Source organism: Halichoerus grypus, chromosome 6 (genome assembly GCF_964656455.1).
Source record: "Halichoerus grypus chromosome 6, mHalGry1.hap1.1, whole genome shotgun sequence".
In the NCBI taxonomy this organism is placed as follows: domain Eukaryota; kingdom Metazoa; phylum Chordata; class Mammalia; order Carnivora; family Phocidae; genus Halichoerus; species Halichoerus grypus.
Window position 1 is genome coordinate 153,136,530 of NC_135717.1, and position 21,508 is coordinate 153,158,037.

The window sequence follows — 21,508 nt, forward strand, 5'->3', positions numbered from 1 at the left end:
GGCCTTGAACAGTATTTGGTACCAAGAAAACAGCCTTTTCCTAACAGAATTGAGTTATTTCTTTACAAATATCTGGCTGGGATCATCTGGCTTAATCTTGCCTTAAAAGGCTTAACTGCAAGTACCTAAAATCTAATAGTCAACGACGGACATATCTTCAGAGAAAAAAACCTGAAACCTCCCTTTAAAAAAAAGTGCTGGTGACAAGAAGGCATTCTAGATATAAGGAACAGCACATAAAATGTTATAAAAGCATAACATCACACAGTATGCCTACAAGAAACAATGAGCAATGTGTTAGAACAGAGGAAGGCAGGAAATCTGTAGACTGGCAGAGAAGAAACTTTATATGCCGTACAAAAGGGCTGCGTATCCTGTTAGTACTGAAGGGGACACAATCAACTTTGTTTCAGAAAATTAACTCTAATTGCAAATTAAGATTAAGAAACTGAAGGTAAAGACACCAATTAAGAGGCAAAGGATTGACCAAGTGGGCAAGAAGGAAGAATCAACTGAATTGTGTGTGTGTGTGTGTGTGTGTGTGTGTGTGTGTATGTGTGTGTGGTGGCGGCAGTGGGAAGAATGAGTATAAAACATATGAATCTAATTTAAACTTTTACTGCCCAAACCTGATTCTTTTAAAGCCCTGAGTGAATGGAAACAATTGTCAATATTTTCCATATAATTAACCAATCACAGACTAATTTTTAGTTTTCTCTGAGACAAGTTGAATGATTCTAGTTCATGAGTAGTATTCATTCATTGGATAAATATTTACTGAGTACCTATTATGTGCCCTAGCACAGTTGTAGGAGCTGGGGTTACAGAAGCAAACAAAAAAGCTTAATCTCTCCAGTTATCTGCAATACTCTCTAATATTTTCCATTTCCTTTCCTTTTGGTAAGGTGCTTCTAAAGTTAGTCCTACAGTTAATCCTCTAATGAGGATTTAACCAATACAGATATAAAAATTAGATAAACCTGTACTCTGACATACTGATGCATAAAACGATGAAATTAGAGTAGAAAACCACAAATATATACAAGCCAAATATGTAAAATGTAAGATGATGGGAACAGGAGGGAAGAGGATAATATCCTTGAGTGCAACAGAAATCTATAAAAACTGAAGATGGGAGTTAGAAACAAATGAGAAAGAGCTCCTAGAGCCAAAGAGGGGAAGGATGAGAAATAGAAGTGTCTTACCAAAAGAGATTCCATCTATGAAAGGTCTTAAAAACACTGTAAGGAAGGGTTTGGTCAAAATCCTCACTTAAAGAACAACAGAAAAGCAAGTACTCTGCTGCCTTTGTACTGCTAACCACATTTAAGATGCATGCTTTGCTTCCAAATAAACTTAGAGATTTTTAAATGACATTACAGAGGCTGCTGGGAAGATGGCGGAGTAGGACGACCCTGGGCTCACCTCTTGCCGTGTGGCCACCTGGAGAGCACCCACATCGGCATAAATAACCCAGAAAGCAACCGGAAAACTGGCAGAACAGACTCCCCGCAGCCCGACATAGACAAAAGGCCATAGCAAAGCAGATCCACCCCCTCCGATCGCTCTTGGCAAGATCCCATCAAAGTGGTGCCACAAGCCTGGCAGTGTGCGCGCGGCCCAGACAAGGGCCAGCACCACTCCAAAGTGAGTCCTGCTCCAGGGAGCGGGGAAGATAACCACATGCCAGTCTGACTGTGACCCCAGCAGTGCGCTGGGGGCAGGCAGATGGTCTGATTGCAGGCCCCACCCACCAACAAAAGCTTCTCAGGGGACAACACAGGGAAAGTGCCTGTAGTTTGGTGCTACTTCATCTCTGGCCAACACCTGGTCTGACTCAACTCGAGCCCAAGGCAGCCCCAGACTGGCTCACTAACACCACAGGCACCAGACTCTACTCACAACAGGAAGAGAGCCATCGCAGGCCAGACTGAAGGCAAACACATCCCAGCCACAATGGTAGGACACCTTGTAGCAACACATGTATAGGAGACACCCCATGAAGCACCATTTTCTGATGAAAAGGAGACATTGCGCTGCAGGACCTCTTCTTCACAAAGCCACTACTTTCAAGTGTGGGAGACACAGCTGACTTTCCTAACACAGAAAAACAGACACAGCAACAGACAGAATGAGGAGACAGAGGAATATGTCCCAAATGAAAGAGTGGAACAAAGTCAGAGCAGGAGATCTACGCAAAATGGAGATAAGTAATATGTCTGATAGAGAATTTAAAGCAATGCTCATAAAGATACTCACTGGACTTGAGAAAAGAGTGCAGAACCTTCATGAGACCCTCCACCAAGAGATAGCAGATGTAAAAAAGCACCAATTAGAGCTACTGGACTCAAATGGAAATAAAAATAGACCACCTGGAATAAGTAGCAAACAAGAGGAAGAAGAACGGATCAGCCACCTGCAGGACAGAGTAATCAAGCTGAGCAGATGAGAGGGGAAAAAAATACGCAAAATGAGAATAGACCCAGGGAACTCAGCGACACTGTCAAGCATAACAGTTGCATGATAGGGCTCCTAGAAGGAGAAGAGCGAGAAAAGAGGGCAGAAGATCTGTCTGAAGAAATAATTGAGAGTTCAAAACTTCCTGAATCTGGGGAATGAAAAAGAAATCCAGAATCCAGGAGGCACAGAGAGCCCCCAACAAAACCAACCCAAAAAGGTCTGCACCAAGACACAAAGTAAATAAGATGGCCAAAAGTAGTGATAAAGAGAGAATTTTAAAAGCAGCAAGAGAAAGGAAAGCAGTGACATACAAGGGAAACCCCATACGGCTATCATGGGTTTTTCAGCAGAAACTCTGCAGGCCAGAAGACAGCAGCATGATAATTCCAACTGCTAAAAGGAAAAAAATCTACAGCCAAGAATACTCTATCCAGCAAGGCTTTCATTTAGAATAGAAGGAGAGATGGAGTGTCCCAGAAAAATAAAAGTTAAAAGCAAAACCAGCCATGTCCCTGTCACACATGATGCCATCGGCCTGTGGGTCCCAAATCCACAGTCGAGCCGCCCTCCTGCCCGAGTCAGCATGCACGGCCTGTCACCTGCTCAATGCCAAGTCAACACGCCTTCACCTCAGACTGCCAAGGGCTCAAACTGGCACTCTTCCCCTCAAATTCCAGCCCCTGTGCTCAAGTTTGTGCACAAAAGTGGGCATAATTATAACAGCAGAATGAAGCAACCCAAACAGTGACACTATTTCTGTGGAATATAGAATGGATAAAAGGAGTGTGCTAGGCTGAGAACATCACCAACAAGCACATCAAAGAACAATACATACAGCATGATTCTGGTTAGTAAAAAAACCAAACAAACCTGGGAAGAATAAAACAAGATGAAATCAGAGAGGGAGAAAAACCATAAGAGACTCTTAACTATAGGAAAGAAACTGAGGGTTGCTGGAGGGGAGGTAGGTGGGGGGGATGGGGTAACTGGGTGATGGGGATGAAGGAGGGCAAGTGATGGAATGAGCACTGGGTGTTCTATGCAACTGGTGAATCACTGAACTCTACCTCTGAAACTAATACACTATATGTTAATTAATTGAATTTAAATTAAAAAAAGGAACCCCCCAAAAAAATAAAAAAATAAATGACACTACATAAAATGAATACCTTGTGCTGACACCAGGTTTGCAGTTTTAAACATTTCTGAAAGCAAGTCTCACAGAACAATGTTTAACTACATGAAAGCAGCTAAGAAACTGTATTTATTTTAACAACTTAAACTTTCTGTGGATTGGACTCTACTACATTATAATTTCATGGACAGAATTTACACTATAAATGTTTTAAAATTTTGAAGAAATACAACTACAATGAAAATCCAATTTCTATAACAAATGAAATTATAACCTGCTGTTATATACTAGCTGTAAAAGGTTAAGAATGACATAACAATTAACAAACCACACCGTAGCTTCTCTAAATATGAGGTGGAAAATTATAGCCATCTTATTTTGCAAAAACTTGATTCATTTCAACAAGAACTACGAAATATATAAAAAACCTATTTCTTAATTCATTTCAACCTGAGAAAATATTTTTCAACTCAAATATAATTATTGAAACTGAAAGAACAGTAGACAGGAAGTCAAACAAGTAAAGTCTGACTTTTATTATTAAACTAGTGGTATATGCTCAAAGTGTTTGTCCTCGCTGCATTTGAATTTACTCATCTATCGACCTATAGGAGTTTCAGTTTTCCTATAGTGCCAAATTTCTATAATCCTAAAATAATGAATGCACTTATAGTAATTGTTAACTTCCTAAAAATATATTAAAAGGATTTATTAAAAATGAAAAACTTACAGGAATTTTATTACTAAACTATGACAAACAGTAGCACTTTCTATAAGTAATCTGAACCAAATCCCAACTAGTCACAATAAACTTTTCTTTCTGACTCTAGATCCCTGGTTCTTCACCTTTTTTGTGATCAGGCCTCAAAATTCCTAGGAGAACTAGAGATCATTTCCTAAACAAAATGTATAATGTTAAAATGTTGCATGGGCCAAGGTACCCTGTTTCTCTTTTTTTTTTTTTTCACAATACATTTTCCATTTTGGCCTTCATGTTGCCAATTTGCTTTATGCTTTTGACATAACAGAAGCAAGTATCCAGAAAGTACTACCTAGTGCTACTAAGTTTAAGAAACATAAAAAATAGCAATATTAGGCATTTTACAAGGGTTCAGAATCTGTTAAATTACACATACACATATACACAGACATGCAAGAAAACAATATATGTAAGCAAGAAAGGTAAATATAGTTGAAAAAATGTATTACTCAAGAAGCTCTTGACACAAATTCCGAAGAGACAGTACTTAAACTCTGATCTTTTTCAAAGGTCTGAGATGGTATGACCTCATTAATGTAGCTAATAAGGATATCTGAGTGGGAAGATTTCCTTAAACTGCATATTTTATTGGAGTTTTAAGATCAAACACTTCCTGAGGTACCTAGAATTTATCTCATTGAATGTTAAGCATCTTTTTTTTTTTAAAGATTTTATTTATTTATTTGACAGAGAGAGACACAGCAAGAGAGGGAACGCAAGCAGGGGAGTGGGAAAGGGAGAAGCAGCTTCCCACTGAGCAGGGAACCCGACGCGGGGCTCGATCCCAGGACCCTGGGATCATGACCCGAGCGGAAGGCAGACACTTAACAACTGAGCCACCCTGGCAACCTGAATGTTACGTATCTTTAAGGTCACCATTTTCAGGCCATCTTTGGTAATACTTTTTAATCCAAGACACTGCGAATCACACTGACATAATTCTGTTCAAAAACATGACAAACATTTACAAATTTGAATAACTTAGACAAATACATCCCAGGTGCTCCTTTGCATTGCAAACAACCATTTGCTAGAGCTGCAAAATATTGATGAAAATTTCAAGTTGCAAAGAAAACTGTGACAATCATGTTTGAAATATCATTTTAAAATTTATCCTTCCAATGAAATCTTTTTACATGCATGATTCCAAATGAAAACTTGGTTTGTCTAAAGCTGAAGGGTGGTTTTTAATATGCCATTTATATGCAAAAAACCAAGTGTGCCCTTAAAATTAGGTAACTCTTAGCAATACCAGAATTGGAGGAAAGGCATGAGAGAACTTCCTGAATTTACTTCTTTGTATACTCTATTTCTTTGTATACTCTATCATTGTAGGAACTCAGTATATCTCTCTCAATATGTATACATTTGAATGTATAAATAATCTACTTAGGTTAATCAGGAAGCAATTAAATTATTAATTTATTTTCCAATAGGACTTATACAATCCTAGTAGGCTGGATGAGTTGCTAGGGACGAGCTAGAACAATGTTTCATTTCATCTATGAGGAAACTTGCTTAAAGTTCTACACACAGTTATTGATATAGTGAGGAATGGAACTAGTCAATGGGCTCAAAGGCCAGTGTCTTTATGTATATCATTTTCTCATTTAAGGATAACACCAGTGTAAAACTGTTGCCATTATTTTCATCATAGGCTACTATTTACTGCATTCAGTACCATCTTTAATCTTAGAAAAATCCTGTAAGAGATAGGCATTGTTCCCACTTAAAAGTTAAGCAAATCAGAAGTCACCCATGTAATGAGTGAGATAAATGAGTTAGGATCAAAAGACAGATTTATCTGATTCCAAGTCCATGGACTTTTCTATTGTACTTCATTACCTCCTCCAAGATGACAGTTTTTAATTTCTAAATACATCTTAGTCTCAACCTATAAGCTAGACTAGAAGACATTTGAATAAAAGTATTTCAACAATTAAAAATCTCCTTGCCTAATTTTCTTTTTTTTTTTTTTTTAAAGATTTTATTTATTTGACAGAGAGAGACAGCGAGAGAGGGAACACAGCAGGGGGACTGGGAGAGGGAGAAGCAGGCTTCCTGCCAAGCAGGGAGCCCGATGCGGGGCTCGATCCCAGGACCCTGGGATCATGACCTGAGCCGAAGGCAGACACTTAATGACTGAGCCACCCAGGCACCCCCTTCTTGCCTAATTTTCACTTATTCTTTCTAGTGTCAGCCATGTCTCATGAATTAAATGATACACTGGCTACAAAACCACTTTGTAAACTGTAAAGTATAAAAATTCAAACAAAAATTTTTAATGTCACTAGAGACAGAATCTGCAAACATAAAAGAGTATGTGTTTGCCATGGAAAAAACTGGGTAGACTATCTCCCAAGGGTGGCATCTAATACATATAGTATTATGGCTTATGGCCTTTCTGACACAGAAATCACCACTCTTAAGGCTGCACTCACATTAATAAAGTTTACAAAGATTGGTCTATAAAATCAGAACTGTGAGAAAAAAACTATAATGGAAAATAGAACACTCTAAGTCTGAAGGACCAGTGTGCCTTCTCTCCCTGTAGACAAAATTATATGGGAAGTCAAATAACAGAAAGTTGTTTGGTGATCATACAATCAGAAAAATGGAATGAAATGAAATGATAGTTTGATGCTCACCATTTAAAACAGATTGGTGTATTCCTTCCCACAGTAAGAATTCTCTCTCCAATGGGACAGAATACTGACATTCTACTGACTAAAACTCTATCTTCTCTCTGTCATGAACACTGCCTAAGTCCTCTCAAGTAATTCCTTGGCCAAGGAATTTATGATGACTACATTACTCCTTTAGATAAGTTCATTTCTACTATGCTACAGTAAGTTCCTTCTGGTCTGGGAGCCATTTTGTTTTTCAAGGTAATTTTACATAACTCTGCTCTGATGGAAAATAATTGATTTCACTGATTCAGAAACCAAACTTATTTCCAAGATCTTGAAGATGCCCCCAAGTACTACCATTAATAATAGCTAATATTTGGGTAATTATCTACTAGACCTTATGCAAAGTGCTTTATGCATAATATTGCATTTAATTTTGCCATAATCTATAAGGTAGATATTAGTCTGCTTATAAAGAAAAACACTAAAATTTTCAGAGAGAAAGTAAATTGCTCAAGGTCTTACAGCTACTGAGGAAAATAAATGGAATTTGAATCTAGTCTGTCTTGACTCCAGAGAGGATACTGTTATTCACTACAGTTTTCTACAAAATACTTTTATCATTGCTCTCCTATTTCTGGTTACCAGATTCCTTATATATAGAGCATGTAAAGGGGAAAAACTGTAAGTTCCTGAGAAAACTTGGGATATAAAAGATGTGCACACCATTATATATATGCTTTTAAAAATAACGTAGGAGCACTTGGGTGGCTTAGTCGGTTAAGTTGACGGCTCTGGATTTCAGCTCAGATCGTGATCTTGGGGATCCTGGGATGGAGCCCTGTGTCGGGCTCCATGCTCAGCGGGGAGTCTGCTGGAGATTCTCTCTCTCCCTCTGCCCTCCCCTCCTCTTTCTCACACACACACTCTCTAAAATAAATAATCTTTCAAAAAATAACATAAAAATAACATAAATGCACACCATGCTGCTGTTATTAGAATACTCATTTAACAAGTATTTACAGAGGGCCTGTTGTGTGTCAGCACCGTTGCAGGAGATGGAGGTACAAGGAGTAATAAAAGCAATGTCCCTGTTCTTAAAGCTTCTATTTGGTTGAAGGAAAAGGGGGTGGGAGAGAAGAGAAGAGACAAAAAATAAACAAATATAAATATATCAAATGCTGTTAAGAGCTATGAATAAAAATAAAGCAGGTAAAGAAGACAGACAGTGAGGCAGGAAGAGGGAAGATGGTATTTTATATGTGTAAACAAGGAAGGCCTCTCTGAAAAAAGAGGCAAGAAAGCAAGCTACATGGATCTGAGGGAAGACCATGTCAGCAGGCAAGTGCAAAGGCCCTAGGACAGATGTAAGTAAGAGTGAGAAGAAGGCCAGTAAGGCTGAAGCAAAGTGAACAGGAGGGAAAACGGACTGTGATGGCTCTGGAAAGACTGCAGAGGCCAGATCATGCAGAGCTCTGAATAGGTAGAGAGTTAGGAGGCTACTGTAAAAATTGAACTTAGAGAAATCATGGCTTGGACAAGAGTAGTCACAGTAAAGGCAGTAAAAACTCATCAGTTTCTATATATATTTGGAAGGCAGAATGATAAGATAAAAAAAGATTTCAATATAGAGAAGTAAACAATTTGAATACAAAATTTGTCATTATGCAATATCAAGCATTCTAAAGAATGAAGTAGAAACATTAAAATGACTTACTTTACTGGTCAACGTATTTATTTCCCGCTCAGCTTTATGCAATTTACTGATTAGAAGAGTATTTTGTTCACTGCTTGACTGTAGCTCTTTTTCCAAGCGTTCAGCCTGTAGTTTAGCTGACTGCTTTTCAGCCTTGTATTAAAAAAATATTTTTAAAATTATTCATAATTTTTATAATTATATAAAAATAAAATAAGCACTATTTTAAATATATGTATAATCATACTACCCCAAATTATTCAAAACCTCAACAGTATTAACATGTACCAAAGCAACAAGTGTTTTCTCAAAGTAACTGGTAGGATTCAAATGAAAGATATTTGCTCCAAAAATATGCAACAACAGTCTCTGGACAAACGACATATCAACAGCCACCAACAAAACAAAACACATACACTTCTCTCATGAAAGAGAGTACCTAATGCACTCACTTGATACCTATTTACTCTTATTGTTGACACAATTTGAAGCAAACATTTTTGGGGGTTTCAATGCATAACAGAAATACAAAAGTATAATAGAAAGTAGAAGAAAGGGTTCATTTATAATAATAAGTGAGAACTAAAAATGTGAAAATCAAGGCAGATTAAAAAATAAAAACAAGAGATTCAAAAATTCAAAATCCTCAACTAATCTGGAGACTCTGGTAGTATGAACAAAGAGCTCAATAGCTCTTGAACCCAATATATCATAAAGATTTCTTAAGTCTTTAAATTGTCGAGAAAATTTCTGGTTGGTAACACTCATAGTACTCTTTCATTAGAAAGTGAAAACTAAATGCTTTTTAAAAATAAATTTCTACTCAAAATAGTTAAAATTAAAATGTTTGACATTTCAGAATAAGTACAGTTTTATAAGATCTCATTTCCTATATATCTTAAATATGATTAAGAATATATTCAACAAATAATTCAGAAAAAAGCTATTTTCCTAACATACAAAATGATACTCTTTGGGCACAATGACAGCCAAAAAAATCAAAGAAAGAAATGCTTCTTTTCATTTCATCTGACAAATGATAAAATTAACTACAGGCTATTTTGAAAATGTCACAAAGGAACCTCCCACCTTTTGTAATCATTCAACCTGTCCTGAAAATCATCACTCTAAATGACCTCAATGAAAAGCTTTGCATTGGGATCATATGCTATATTCAACTGCATTCATCCCACTTATTCTGTCACTATTAATACATTAAGGATGGGAGGGTAGCAACGTAACAGTACCATTCTGAACTGCCTCATGTCTAAGGTCCAATGATACAACTTTACTTCAGGAAACCAGTAAATACTGTCAGAGGCTTCATCCAAAAATAAAAAGGTGACTTCTATGCTTCAAAACATATCAATGTGCTCCCTGTACCCAGTTTGTTGGCTAAAAAAAAAAAAAAATCATTATTTTGCTAGGTGCCCACTAATTTCCCTACAACTCTAATCATTTCACAACTGTTCTAACACACACACACACACACACACACTCTTTCTTTCTCTCTCTCTGGATTGCTCAAAATAAATCAAAACAATTAAACTGGTATATCTGTTACATGTTAGACACTAAGAACTAGGAAAAGTAAGCACACCTAAACAAGATGGTTAAGGGATGCAGAATATGCCACAGTGGCATAAAAATTATTTTGAGCTGAAGGCATTTGATAATCAATAGACACAGGAAAAGGTTTTTCCCTGAACTTCTCTTAGCTGCCAAAAAGCAGAGCCTCCAAAAAGAATTATAAATCCCCTCCCCTGGGGTTTCATAGCCAGGGAAGACTGACTCCTATCAAGGGAGAAATCAGTACCAGGATAAGAAATCACCTACACATTGTCACAAAACTGTCATATCTCCCATCTATTTTCCTAAAGGCCCATTTAGCTTTCCTAAAAGTCATTTGTGTTCCTGCCCTTTCTCCCCCTCTCCTTTCTCTATTAAGGTGGTATGTAAGCCCCAAATTCTAACTACCACTTGTAGCCACATTTTTCTGTGAACTCCTGTACACAAACACGAATAAATATTTTTTCTCTTGTTAATCTGTCTTTTGTCAGTTTAATTCACAACTTCCAACCTGTGAACCTAGGAGGATAAAGAAAAAGGTTTTCCTCTCCAACAATGGAAACCAAGAATTTTCAGAGAATACCTCTAGGAGTACCAGCCTACCTCTCCCAGCTCTTATCTTTCTCTAATGAACTCAGGGAAATATTTCACTAAAGGCTTATATACATTAGCACCAAGTTGAATTGTATTACTCCGGCAAGAAACTGTCATAAGATATAAAAGTATGGTATTTTTATTTAAACAAGATTTATGATTTTAATATCCTGAATCCCACGTAAGGAAATAACTATCTAGGAAGAAACTGTTTTTTCTGGTTTGAGAGGACTTTAATCCTCAGAGCTCAAATTTTGAAAATCTGGCATATTCTACTTTCTGGCACTTTAAGGGTTAATTCATTCTCCCAAAGAATAAATAATCCCTTTGTAAATACGGCAGCATAGCTACTGCTTATGAATCAATAGCTTTCTTCTTTACAAAAAGAACATATACTCTTGGGACTCTACAAATAACGTCAGCATTAGATTGGTGAGCATACATTTATGGTCTAAAAATCAAAGGCTTGTCAATTGCACTTTTAAAAAAGCATGCCATACTCTACTGGGAAGCAATTAAAATCTTACCTCCAGGGATCTGACTGTAGCCTGCATCTCAGCCAACTGCCGCACCTGAATTCTTTGGGCATTTTCTACCTGAGCACCAGAATTCTCTTTTTCAGCCCTTAATTCTGCTACTTCAGCCTCTAAACCTTTTAATTTCTGACACAAATGGACATTCTCTCGAGCAAGTAGCTCCATTCGTTTGCTTTCTCCTGGGGGTTCAACCTTAAGCAGTTGATTAAGTAGTTCTTCTTTATCTTTCTCCAGGCTTGCAATCTAATAATAATTTGAAAGAAAGCACAGAACCTTAAATTATTGAATTTTCAATTGTGAATATGCTTTTGTACAAGTCAGTAAATTAAAATTAAAAATTACACAATATAAAAAAGAAAGCTCAGGTTGTGAAATCAAGTACAAAGGAAAAAAACCTAAAATGTCACGTTCTTCATTCTGCACTCAGCATGACTCAAATGTGAGGGCAAGGACCTTGGCCTATTTTCCTTCTATCTCCCCATGGTGTCTAAAACAGGGCTTCATCAGTTGCTGACTAAAATTCAAAATTATAAATAATACTAGAAAAACAATTAAAAATGTGTCAAGTATTTTACAATTCATCAGAACATTATAGCGGTTTATGCAAGATCAATATGCTGATTGCTGCTAAGCTTTTCCTCATGTGACAATAATTCTTGGGCTATGTCTATACTATTAAAATTATCTATTCCAAGCCACTTAATTCACAAAAAAGCTGCTTGTCTGTGTAAATAACTACAAATGTGACTGATGAGAGTTTTTAAATGATGGCTGGGAGTTTATTAAGACCCTAGTTGCACTGATGGCCTCATTCTTACTTCTTAGATTCAAAAAGAACTAAAAATCATTACTCCAGGGTACGTGGAAGTCACGGGGGAACTTGATGAGGAGAAACACCAGCAACCTTCTCATTCGTGCCAACCACCACTCCCGGATCCCACATGCCTCCAAATCAGTGAGTTTCAAACTGCTTCCTAACCTCAGGGGCACTCCGGAGGACCCTCACCCCTAGGAATGAGAGCGCCAAGTTACCAGAGTAAAATTCTTCCTTTCCCTTTCCTGATCTCTCCAACCACCACCGTATCTTAGCTAACCAGGGCACCTCCTCTTGTTAGTCTCTTTTTACATATGGGGTTTCTTCATATGATTCAACTTAAAGGATTCAGCTGTTTGAAGAAAAAAAATAAAAAGAGAAAAATGAAAAAACAAAAAACAAGAAACAACAACAAAACAACAAAAACCCACTGCTCTTAAAAACTAGCCAGGATGAGCTTAGAAGGATCACTCTAAGCCAAAAGGACTTTAAGTAATGCTCTGCAACCTAGGCAAAAGTGACCCAAGAGATGAATGATGGCTCATGTTGCTATAAATGAATCTAAGAAGGGTGAGACCTCCACCCCAGTACAGAATCTGTTTTCCTCTTCTGTAAAATGAGAGTTTAGAATGGAAACCCTCAAAACTCTTTTTCAGTTTTAACATGTAGTGATTCCAGTTTGGTTTTAGACATGTTGAAATAAAGATGTCCATGGGAAAGGTAGAGCTATCTAGCAGGCAAATATCATTTTTTTCCAGAAAATAAAATTCATTATAGGAGGCAGCTGTAAAAGTCAGTGTCAAGCCCAACTAATTAGTGTCTCTCTCCTATTTTTCCTCCCACTCTTTACATGTAAACATTAGCCCCATGTTTGGTCCCTGAATACCTTTTTCCCCTCCATATTTTGTTTCCTTCAGCTAGCTGTGTGACTTTGTGCAAGTTACTTTTTCACTTTGGCACAAATTAAAATGAAGGTCTTAGGCTGGATATCTTTAAAATACCATTTAGCTTTTTGCATGAGGTAACTCAAACACAGTTTTAATGTGCTATATTAGAGGTGTGGTGGCTCATCTAGGTCAGGAGCCCATGTGTAACTCAAGTTCAGACAATGGTGCCCTGTATTGAGTACAATGGACCAAATGCTGAGCTAAGTGCACTAGATGTAAAATTGCACTTATTAACAATCATTTCTCTTGTCCTCTTCATTTTACATATGGGGTCAGGCAGCTAACGTTCTTCATCAGCATGTTTCCTATATTACTGCTCTCTACAGTAGTTTTGAGAGCCATCTGTGTGACAGCTGGAGTGGTAGCTGAAACTATGGTCAGACCTGGCTAATGGCATAGTGAGGATTAGATTCCACATTTGTAACTCTCCAACTAGAGCTCACCATCAAATCATTCTTACAAAATCTGGTGATCGCTGCCTTCTAATTTCTCTGTTTACTCATTCATGTAACAAATACTGAGTACTTATTATGTACCCAGCACTGTTCTAGGTAGTAAGGATACATTACACAACCTAGCCGACAAGCAAATAATCACAAAACCTGTGCTATCCAAGAACTTCTATTTAACCACCACGATGACACTGCTCTCGGCCCAGTCATCAGGACACAGATCTCGGACATCCTCAGCTCTTCCCTCTTCCTCCACTCTCAATCAGATTCACAAGCAATCTTCCTTGATACCCGTAATTTGTTGTACTCTCAATCCTTGCTCTAAATTTCCCAAAGGCTTTGTCTGAATTTCTACTTTATGACATTTAGCCAAATTTGCCTGTATTACAGTTACCTCTATATTTACTTTATTCTCTTCTTGAATATAAGCTTACTTGACAGCAAACATGATTTATTAACCAATTTTACTTTTACAAGATTGTTGAAGTAAAGGAAACAACAGAAACAAGAAACAAATCCAGGACTAGGAATAGTTGTTGTTTATCTTCTTTTCAAAGGATGGGCGTACCATTCTAACTCCCCAGGCACACAAAAGGAGAAAGTGGTATATGTAATTGCTCCATCCATCTCTGTTTCTATTATCTTTAGGATGCAGCATAGAGAAATGGTTAAGAGTACAGGCTCTGGAATCAAACAGCCTAACTTGTTGTCGTTGTTGCTTTTAATATTTTAAAGATATTTCTCTACTGTCTTTGGGCTTATATTTCCAAAAGGAAATCTGTTGTCATTCTTACCTTTGTTCTTCTGCAGAAAATAACTTTTTTCTGTTTATCTTTAAGATTTGAGAGAGAGAGAGTGCACAAGCAGGAGGGGCAGAGGGAGAGGGAGAGAAAAATCTCAAGCAGACTCCAGCTGAGCGAGGAGGCCGACGTGGGCTCGATCTCATGACCCTGAGATCATGACCTCAGCTGAAACCAAGAGTTGGTTGCTTAACTGACTGCACCACCTAGGCGCCCCCGCCTTTTTAATTAAACTTTATTTTTCGATGATGGTAGGTTCATATGCAATTGTAAAAAATAATTTAAAGAGTTTCTGTGTACCCTTTGTCCAGTTTCCCCACCTGGTAACATCCCTCTCCTCTTCTATTTTCTGAAAGACACTGTATAGAACTGGTTTTCATTCCTCTTTAAACACTTCATAGAATTCTCCAGTGACACCATTCTTTAGTCAGTTTTTCAATATGAATTCAGTTTTCTTAATAGTTATATGGCTATTCACATGATTTATTTCATATGGGGTGAGTTACAGTAGTATCTGCCTTTTGATCCATTTCATCTATGTTTGACAAATTTGTTTGGGTAGAGTTGTTCACCAGATTTCTTTATTACCCTTTGATGTCTGCAAGATCTGTAGTGATATTCTGTTTCATTCCTGATATAGGTAATCTGTGTCTTCCCTCTTTTTTGGCAGTCTTGCTAGAGGTTTGTCAATTTTATTAATCCTTTCAAAGAATAGCTCTTTGCTTCACTGATTTTCTCTACTGTTTTTCTGTTTTCAATTTCATTGTTTCTACTCTTATTTTTCTTATTTCCTTCCCTCTCCTTATTTGTGTTTATTTCGATCCTCTTTTTCTAGGTTCTTAAGGTGGGAGCTTAGAGTACTAATTTGATATTTTTCTCCTCTTTTCTAATGAATGCATTTAATGCCATACATTTTCTCTCAGCACTGCTTTAGCTGTATCCTGAATATTTTAACATGTTACATTTTCATTCAGGCTAATGAATTTTTTAAAATTATTTTTGATTAATATGTTTTCATTGAAATTTCCTCTTTGACTCATGAATTATTTGAGGTGTGTCATTTCATTTCCAACTGTTTGAGGATTTCTCTACTATCTTTCTGATACTGATTTCTAGTTTGAGTCTGTTGTGGTTAGAGAACTCACTCTGTATAATCTCAATTTTTATAAATCTGTAGAGGTTTATTTTATGGCCCAGGATATAGCCTGTTTTGGTATATATTCAGTAGCCACTTGAAAAAAATATGTTTAGGTGCTCTTGTTGGGTTGAGTGTTCTATAAATATCAATTAGATTTTTCTGGTTAATGGTGTTGTTGAGTTCTAGATCCTCCCTGATTTTCTAATTTTTCTATCAACTGTTGAAACAAGGATGTCAAATCTCCAACAATAATTATGTATTCATCTATTTCTCCTCTTAGTTCTATCAGTTTTTGCTTCACATATTTTGCAGTTCTATTTGGTTCATACACATTTAGTATTCTTGTCTTCAGGATGGACTGACATTTTTTATAATTATATAATCTTCTACCTCTGGCATTTTTCTTTGCTCTGAAGTCTACTTTATCTGATATTAATACAGCCACTTCTACTTCTTTTAACTAATATTTGAATATTTACAAGACATTTTTTTCTACCCTTTTACTAACTACCTATATTGTTATATTTGAAGTTTCCCGTGGACAGCATACAGTTGTCTTTCATTTTTAAAATCAACTCTGCAGGGGCGTCTGGGCAGCTCAGTGGGTTAAACGTCCAACTCTTGATTTTGGCTCAGGTAATGATCTCATTGTCACGGGATCGAGCCCCGTGTTGGGGATTCTGTCTTCCCGTCCCTCTGCCCCTCTCCCCACTTGCTCACTCTCTCTCTCTAAATAAAATCTTTAAAAAATAAAATCCATTCTGCAAATCTCTTTTGTTATATTTATACCATTTACCTTTATTCTGACTATGAATATGTTATGTCTTAAGTTTTTCATTTCTTTCCCTATTTCTTGTTCTAAGTTTGGTTTCTTTTTCCTGCCTTCCTATGGGCTCCTTAAACATTTTTTTAGGATTCCATTTTGATTTACCTATAATGTTCTGAGTGTATCTCTTTGTATAGCTTTCTTAGTTATTGGTCCGGGCATTATATATACATACTTTATCATAGTCTACTGGGTTCATTTTACTAGTTCAAGTGATAATGAGAAACTTTACCTCTCTTTACATCCTTTAACCCTTGTTTATAATTGTCTTAATTACATGCACTATATACATTTAAAACACATCAGACAGCATTATGTTTGCTTTAACCATCAAACAAAATTTAGAAAAGTCACTCAGGAAAGGAGTATCTATTGTATACACCCAGAGTTTTGATTACTGTGTTCTTTTAGCCTTCTTGATGTTTTGATGTTCCTTCTTTTATTGTTTTCTTTCTTTTTAGAGAATTTCCCATAGGCATTCTTTTGAAACTACTGGTAACAGATTCTTAGTTTTCCTTATTCTAAGAAGATCTTGATTTATAGTCTTCATTCCTGAAGGACATTTTTGCTGGATAATTAGGAGTTGATACTTCTTTCCTTTTAGCATTTGATAATGTCATGGCACTTTGTTCTGGCCTCTATGGTTTTGTGATGAGAAATGTTTTGGAATTGTTTTCCCCCTATAAGTTAAGTATCATACCTCTCACTGCTTTCAAGATCTTTTTCCCTATAGTTTTTATAAGTTTGAGTATGATGTTTCTTAGGTAGATTACTTTCGTTTGATCCTATTTTGATATTCACTTAGCTTCTTGAATCTATGTTTGGGTCTATCAAATTTGGGTAGGTTTCAGCCTTTAAGTACTTTTTCAACACTGCCCTCTCTTTTCCTTTCAAAAACAAAAATCTTAGATCTTTTGTGATAATCCACAGGTATCTACAGCTCTCTGTGCTCATTTCTTTTTTTAATCCATTTTCTGTAGCTTGTTAAGATTGGGTAATTTCTAATGTTCTATCTTCAAGTTCACAAATTCTTTCCTCTATGCCCTCCATTCTGCTGTTAAGCCCAACAATTGAGGGTTTGTTTTGTTTTGTTTGGGGGGGGGGTTTCAATGGTCATCATATTTTTCAGTTCTAAAATTTTTATTTGGTTCTTTACATTGTCTATTTCTTTGCTAAGACTCTATTTTTTCCATTTGTTTCACGTTTGTAATTGCATATTAAAACATTTTTACCATGGCTGCTTTGAAATCTTTTGTCAGATAATTCTAATAATATCTCTGTCATCTCAGTGTTAGTATCTATTGTCTTTTTTCATTTAGTTTGAGATTTTATTTCAAATTCTTATTTAAATTCTAGTTAACAAGCATGGCAAAATTGGTTTCAGGTGTAGAATTTAGTGATTCATCACTTACGTATAACACCCATTGCTCATCACAATAAGTGCCCTCCTTAATACCCATCACCCACTTAGCCCATCCCCCACCCACCTCCCTCCACCACCTCTCAATTTTGTTCTCTATAGTTAAGTGTCTCTTATGGTTTGCTTCCGCCTTTTTTTCTCTTCCCCTATGTTCATCTGTTTTGTTTCTTAAATTCCAGTTGAGTAAAATCATATGGTAATTGTCTTTCTCTGACTTATTCACTTAGCATAATACACTCTAGCTCTATACACATCATTGCAAATGGCAAGATCTCATTCTTTTTGATGGGTAATATTCCAAGATATGTGCATACACACACACACACATGCACACCACCCACATCTTCTTTATCCATTCATTGGTCAATGGACATTTGGGTTCTCTCCATAGTTTGGCTATTGGTGATAATGCTAACATCAGGGTGCATGTGCCCCTCCAAATCAGTATTTTTGTGTCCTTTGGGTAAATACCTAGTAGTGCAATTGCTGGGTCATAGGGTAATTCTATTGTTAACTTTGTGAGGAACTGCCATACTGTTTTCCACAGTGGCTGTACCAGTTTGCATTCCCACGGACAGTGCAAGAGGGTTCCCCTTTCTCCACACCTTCACCAACACATGTTGTTTCTTGTGTTAATTTTAACCATTCTGATAGGTGTGAGGTGGTATCTCTCACTGTGGTTTTGATTTGTATCTCCCTGATGATGAGTGATGCTGAACATCTTTTCATGTGTCTGTTAGCCATTTTTATGTCTTCTTTGGAAAAATATTCATTTCTTAACTGGATTATTTGTTTTTTTGGGTGTTGAGTTTGGTAAGTTCCTTACAGATTTTGGACACTAACCCTTTATCAGATACGTCATTTGAAAATATCTTCTCCCATTCCATAGGCTTTTGGTTTTGAGATCATCCAGGTTCTCAGTATGACAAGTGATTTTCTACTGAAATTTAGACTTTTGGGGTATTGTATTAGGAGACTCTGGATCTTATCTAAAGTTTGTTTTAGCTGGCTTTTTAGAACATGGCTCTGGCAGGGAAAGGATGGTGTCATCACCTCATTACTACCAGGTGGAGGTAGTAGTATAGATTCCCCACTTTAGCTCTATGACACCCAAGATGGGAGAGGTTCCTCATGACACCCATGCTGGGTAGAATTAAGAGTTCCAGCTCCCAACTAAGCACACAGATAGCTCCCTAAATGGCAGGGGTAGGAATGACTTGTTACTGCTCCCCATGTGACCTCACTGACACCACAGAGTCAGATGTAGCTTCCATTAACACTCCAGGGCTGGATAATAGTGAAAATCCTGATTCTGCACTAGGCCTTCTCTGCCATGACCCAAGCCGAAAGGGGAGGGGGTACCTTGTTACTGCCAATGAGGCAGTGGAAATCTAGGCTCTGATGTCATCTCCAACACCATCATGGCAGAAAGGTGGAAACCCTAGTTATTGACAAGTGTGAATGAAAGTCCTGGCTCCCTACCTTGCCTTCTCTGGTAATCATCTTGGCTGAAAATTAGGGCTCCACATTACAGCCTGGGGAAGACTTAAAGTTGGGATGGGGCTGGTTTTTACTGCAGTATTTGGCTGCTCTTTTCCTAGTGCTTTGGCTGGAGAGAACAGGACTCTCCTGTCCTATAATATCGAGTTTTTTGTTTTCCTTAGTAAGATGAAGAGGGGAAAGTACATCTACTCCATGTTCCTGGGAGAAGTCTTCTGGGTGCTTTTTAAGATTTACTCTTTATCACTAGTTTTAACTAATATGAATCTATGTGCCCTTGGTATAGTTTTGTGTTTTCTTGTCCATGTGTTTCTTTGAGAGTTTCAGATCTGTGGATTTATATTTTTCATGAAATCTGAAAAATTTAGCCATTATTTCTTCAAATATTTTTTTCTGTTCTTCCCTTCTCATTTTAGAATTTGACTTATCTGACATTATCCCACTATGTATTATAACCATTTTTTTCCTATCCTTTTTCTCTCTATATTCCATCTTGGATAGTTTCTATTGCAAAATCTTCAATTTAGCCATTATTTTTTCTTCTGCAGTGTCTAATCCATTTATAGTGTATTTTCCACTTAGATTGTTGACCCTTGTACAAAGCAGGGGGTAGGGGCACCAACGCCCTGTGCAGTCAAAAATCCATATATAACTTTTGCCCCCCCCACCAGAAACTTAACTACTAATAATAGCCTACTGTTGACCAGAAACCTTACCAATAATACAGTCAACTGACATATTTTGTATGTTATACGTATATATAATACTGTATTCTTACAATAAGCAACCTAGAGAAAAAAATGTTAAGAACATTATGAGAATATATTTACAGTATTGTACTAGTTATCAAAAATAAAATCTGCTTATAAGTGGATCTGCGCAGTATTAACCCACGTTGTTCAAGGGTTAGCTGTATTTTTTATCACAAGAATCTTTTCTTAAAAATGTGTTCCATGTGTTTCATTATGTTCAAGGTTTCCTTTAACTTTTTGAACTTATGGAGTATATTTATATAGTTTAATGACCCTGTCTACTAATTCTGTAATTTACAGGTCTGTTTCTGTCGACTTTTTCTCCATTATGAAATAAATTCTCCTGCTTCTCTGCATGCCCAGTCAATTTAAAAAAAAAATAGCCTTTATTCCATGCTCATGGATTGGGAGAACAAATGTTGAAATGTTGATACTACCCATAGCCATCTACAGATTTCATGCAATCCCTATCAAAATACCAACAGCATTTTTCACCAAACTAGAACAAATAATCCTAAAAATTTTATGGAACCACAAAAGACCAAAGCAATCCTGAAAAAAAGAACAAAACAGAAGAGATCCCAATCCCAGATTTCAAGATATAATACAAAGCTGTAGTAATCAAAATAGTACAGTACTGGCATAAAAACAGACACACAGATCAAGAGAACAGAAATAGCCCAGAAATAAACCCATGATTATATGGTCAATTAATCTTCAATGAAGGAGGAAAGAATATCCAATAAGAAAAAGACAGTCTTTTCAATGAATGGTGTTGGGAAAACTGGAAAGCTATATGCAAAAGAATGAAACTGGACCACTTTCTTATACCATACAGAAAAATAAACTCAAACTGGATTAAAGACCTAAATGTGAGACCTAAAACCATAAAAATCCTGTAAGAGAGCACAAGCAGTAATTTCTTTGACATCAGCTGTAGCAACATTTTTCTAGATATGTCTCCTGAGGCAAGAGAAACAAAAGCAAAAATAAACTATTGGGACTACATCAAAATAAAAGCTTCTGCACAGCTAAGGAAACAACAAAACTAAAAGGCGACCTACAGAGTGGGAGAAAATATTTGCAAATGACGTATCTGATAAAGGGTTAGTATCCAAAATATAGAAAGAACTCCTACAACGCAGCACCAAAAAAACCACAAATAATTCAATTAAAAATGGGCACAAGGCATGAACAGATATTTCTCCAAAGAAGACATACAGATAGCCAACAGACACATGAAAAGATGCTCAACATCACTCATCATCAGGGAAATGAAAATCAAAACTACAATGAGATATCACCTCACACCTGTCAGAATGGCTAAAATAACAAACACAAGAACCAAGTGTTGACGAGGTTGTAGAAAAAAAGGACCTCTCTTGCACTGTCAGTGGGAATGCAAACTGGTACAGCCACTGTGGAAAACAGTATGGAGGTGCCTCAAAAAGCTAAAAATAGAATTACCCTACAATCCAG

General features: G+C 36.8%; 1 protein-coding gene across 3 annotated transcripts in view; it reads right to left on the bottom strand.

Annotated features, from left to right (window-relative positions):
* The window catches only part of CEP83 (centrosomal protein 83), a 129,473-nt gene that overhangs the window by 35,827 nt on the left and 72,138 nt on the right, over positions 1–21,508 (bottom strand). For 2 of the 3 annotated variants that reach the window (XM_078076413.1, XM_078076414.1), the window contains exons 6-7: positions 11,372–11,623; positions 8,703–8,834 (exon numbers count right to left, since the gene is read on the bottom strand). The exons of the other annotated variant lie outside the window; for it this stretch is intronic. In XM_078076413.1, coding sequence (XP_077932539.1) covers positions 8,703–8,834; positions 11,372–11,623 — 384 coding nt within the window. The remainder of the gene's footprint in view (positions 1–8,702; positions 8,835–11,371; positions 11,624–21,508) is intronic. 3 annotated transcript variants of the gene reach the window in all.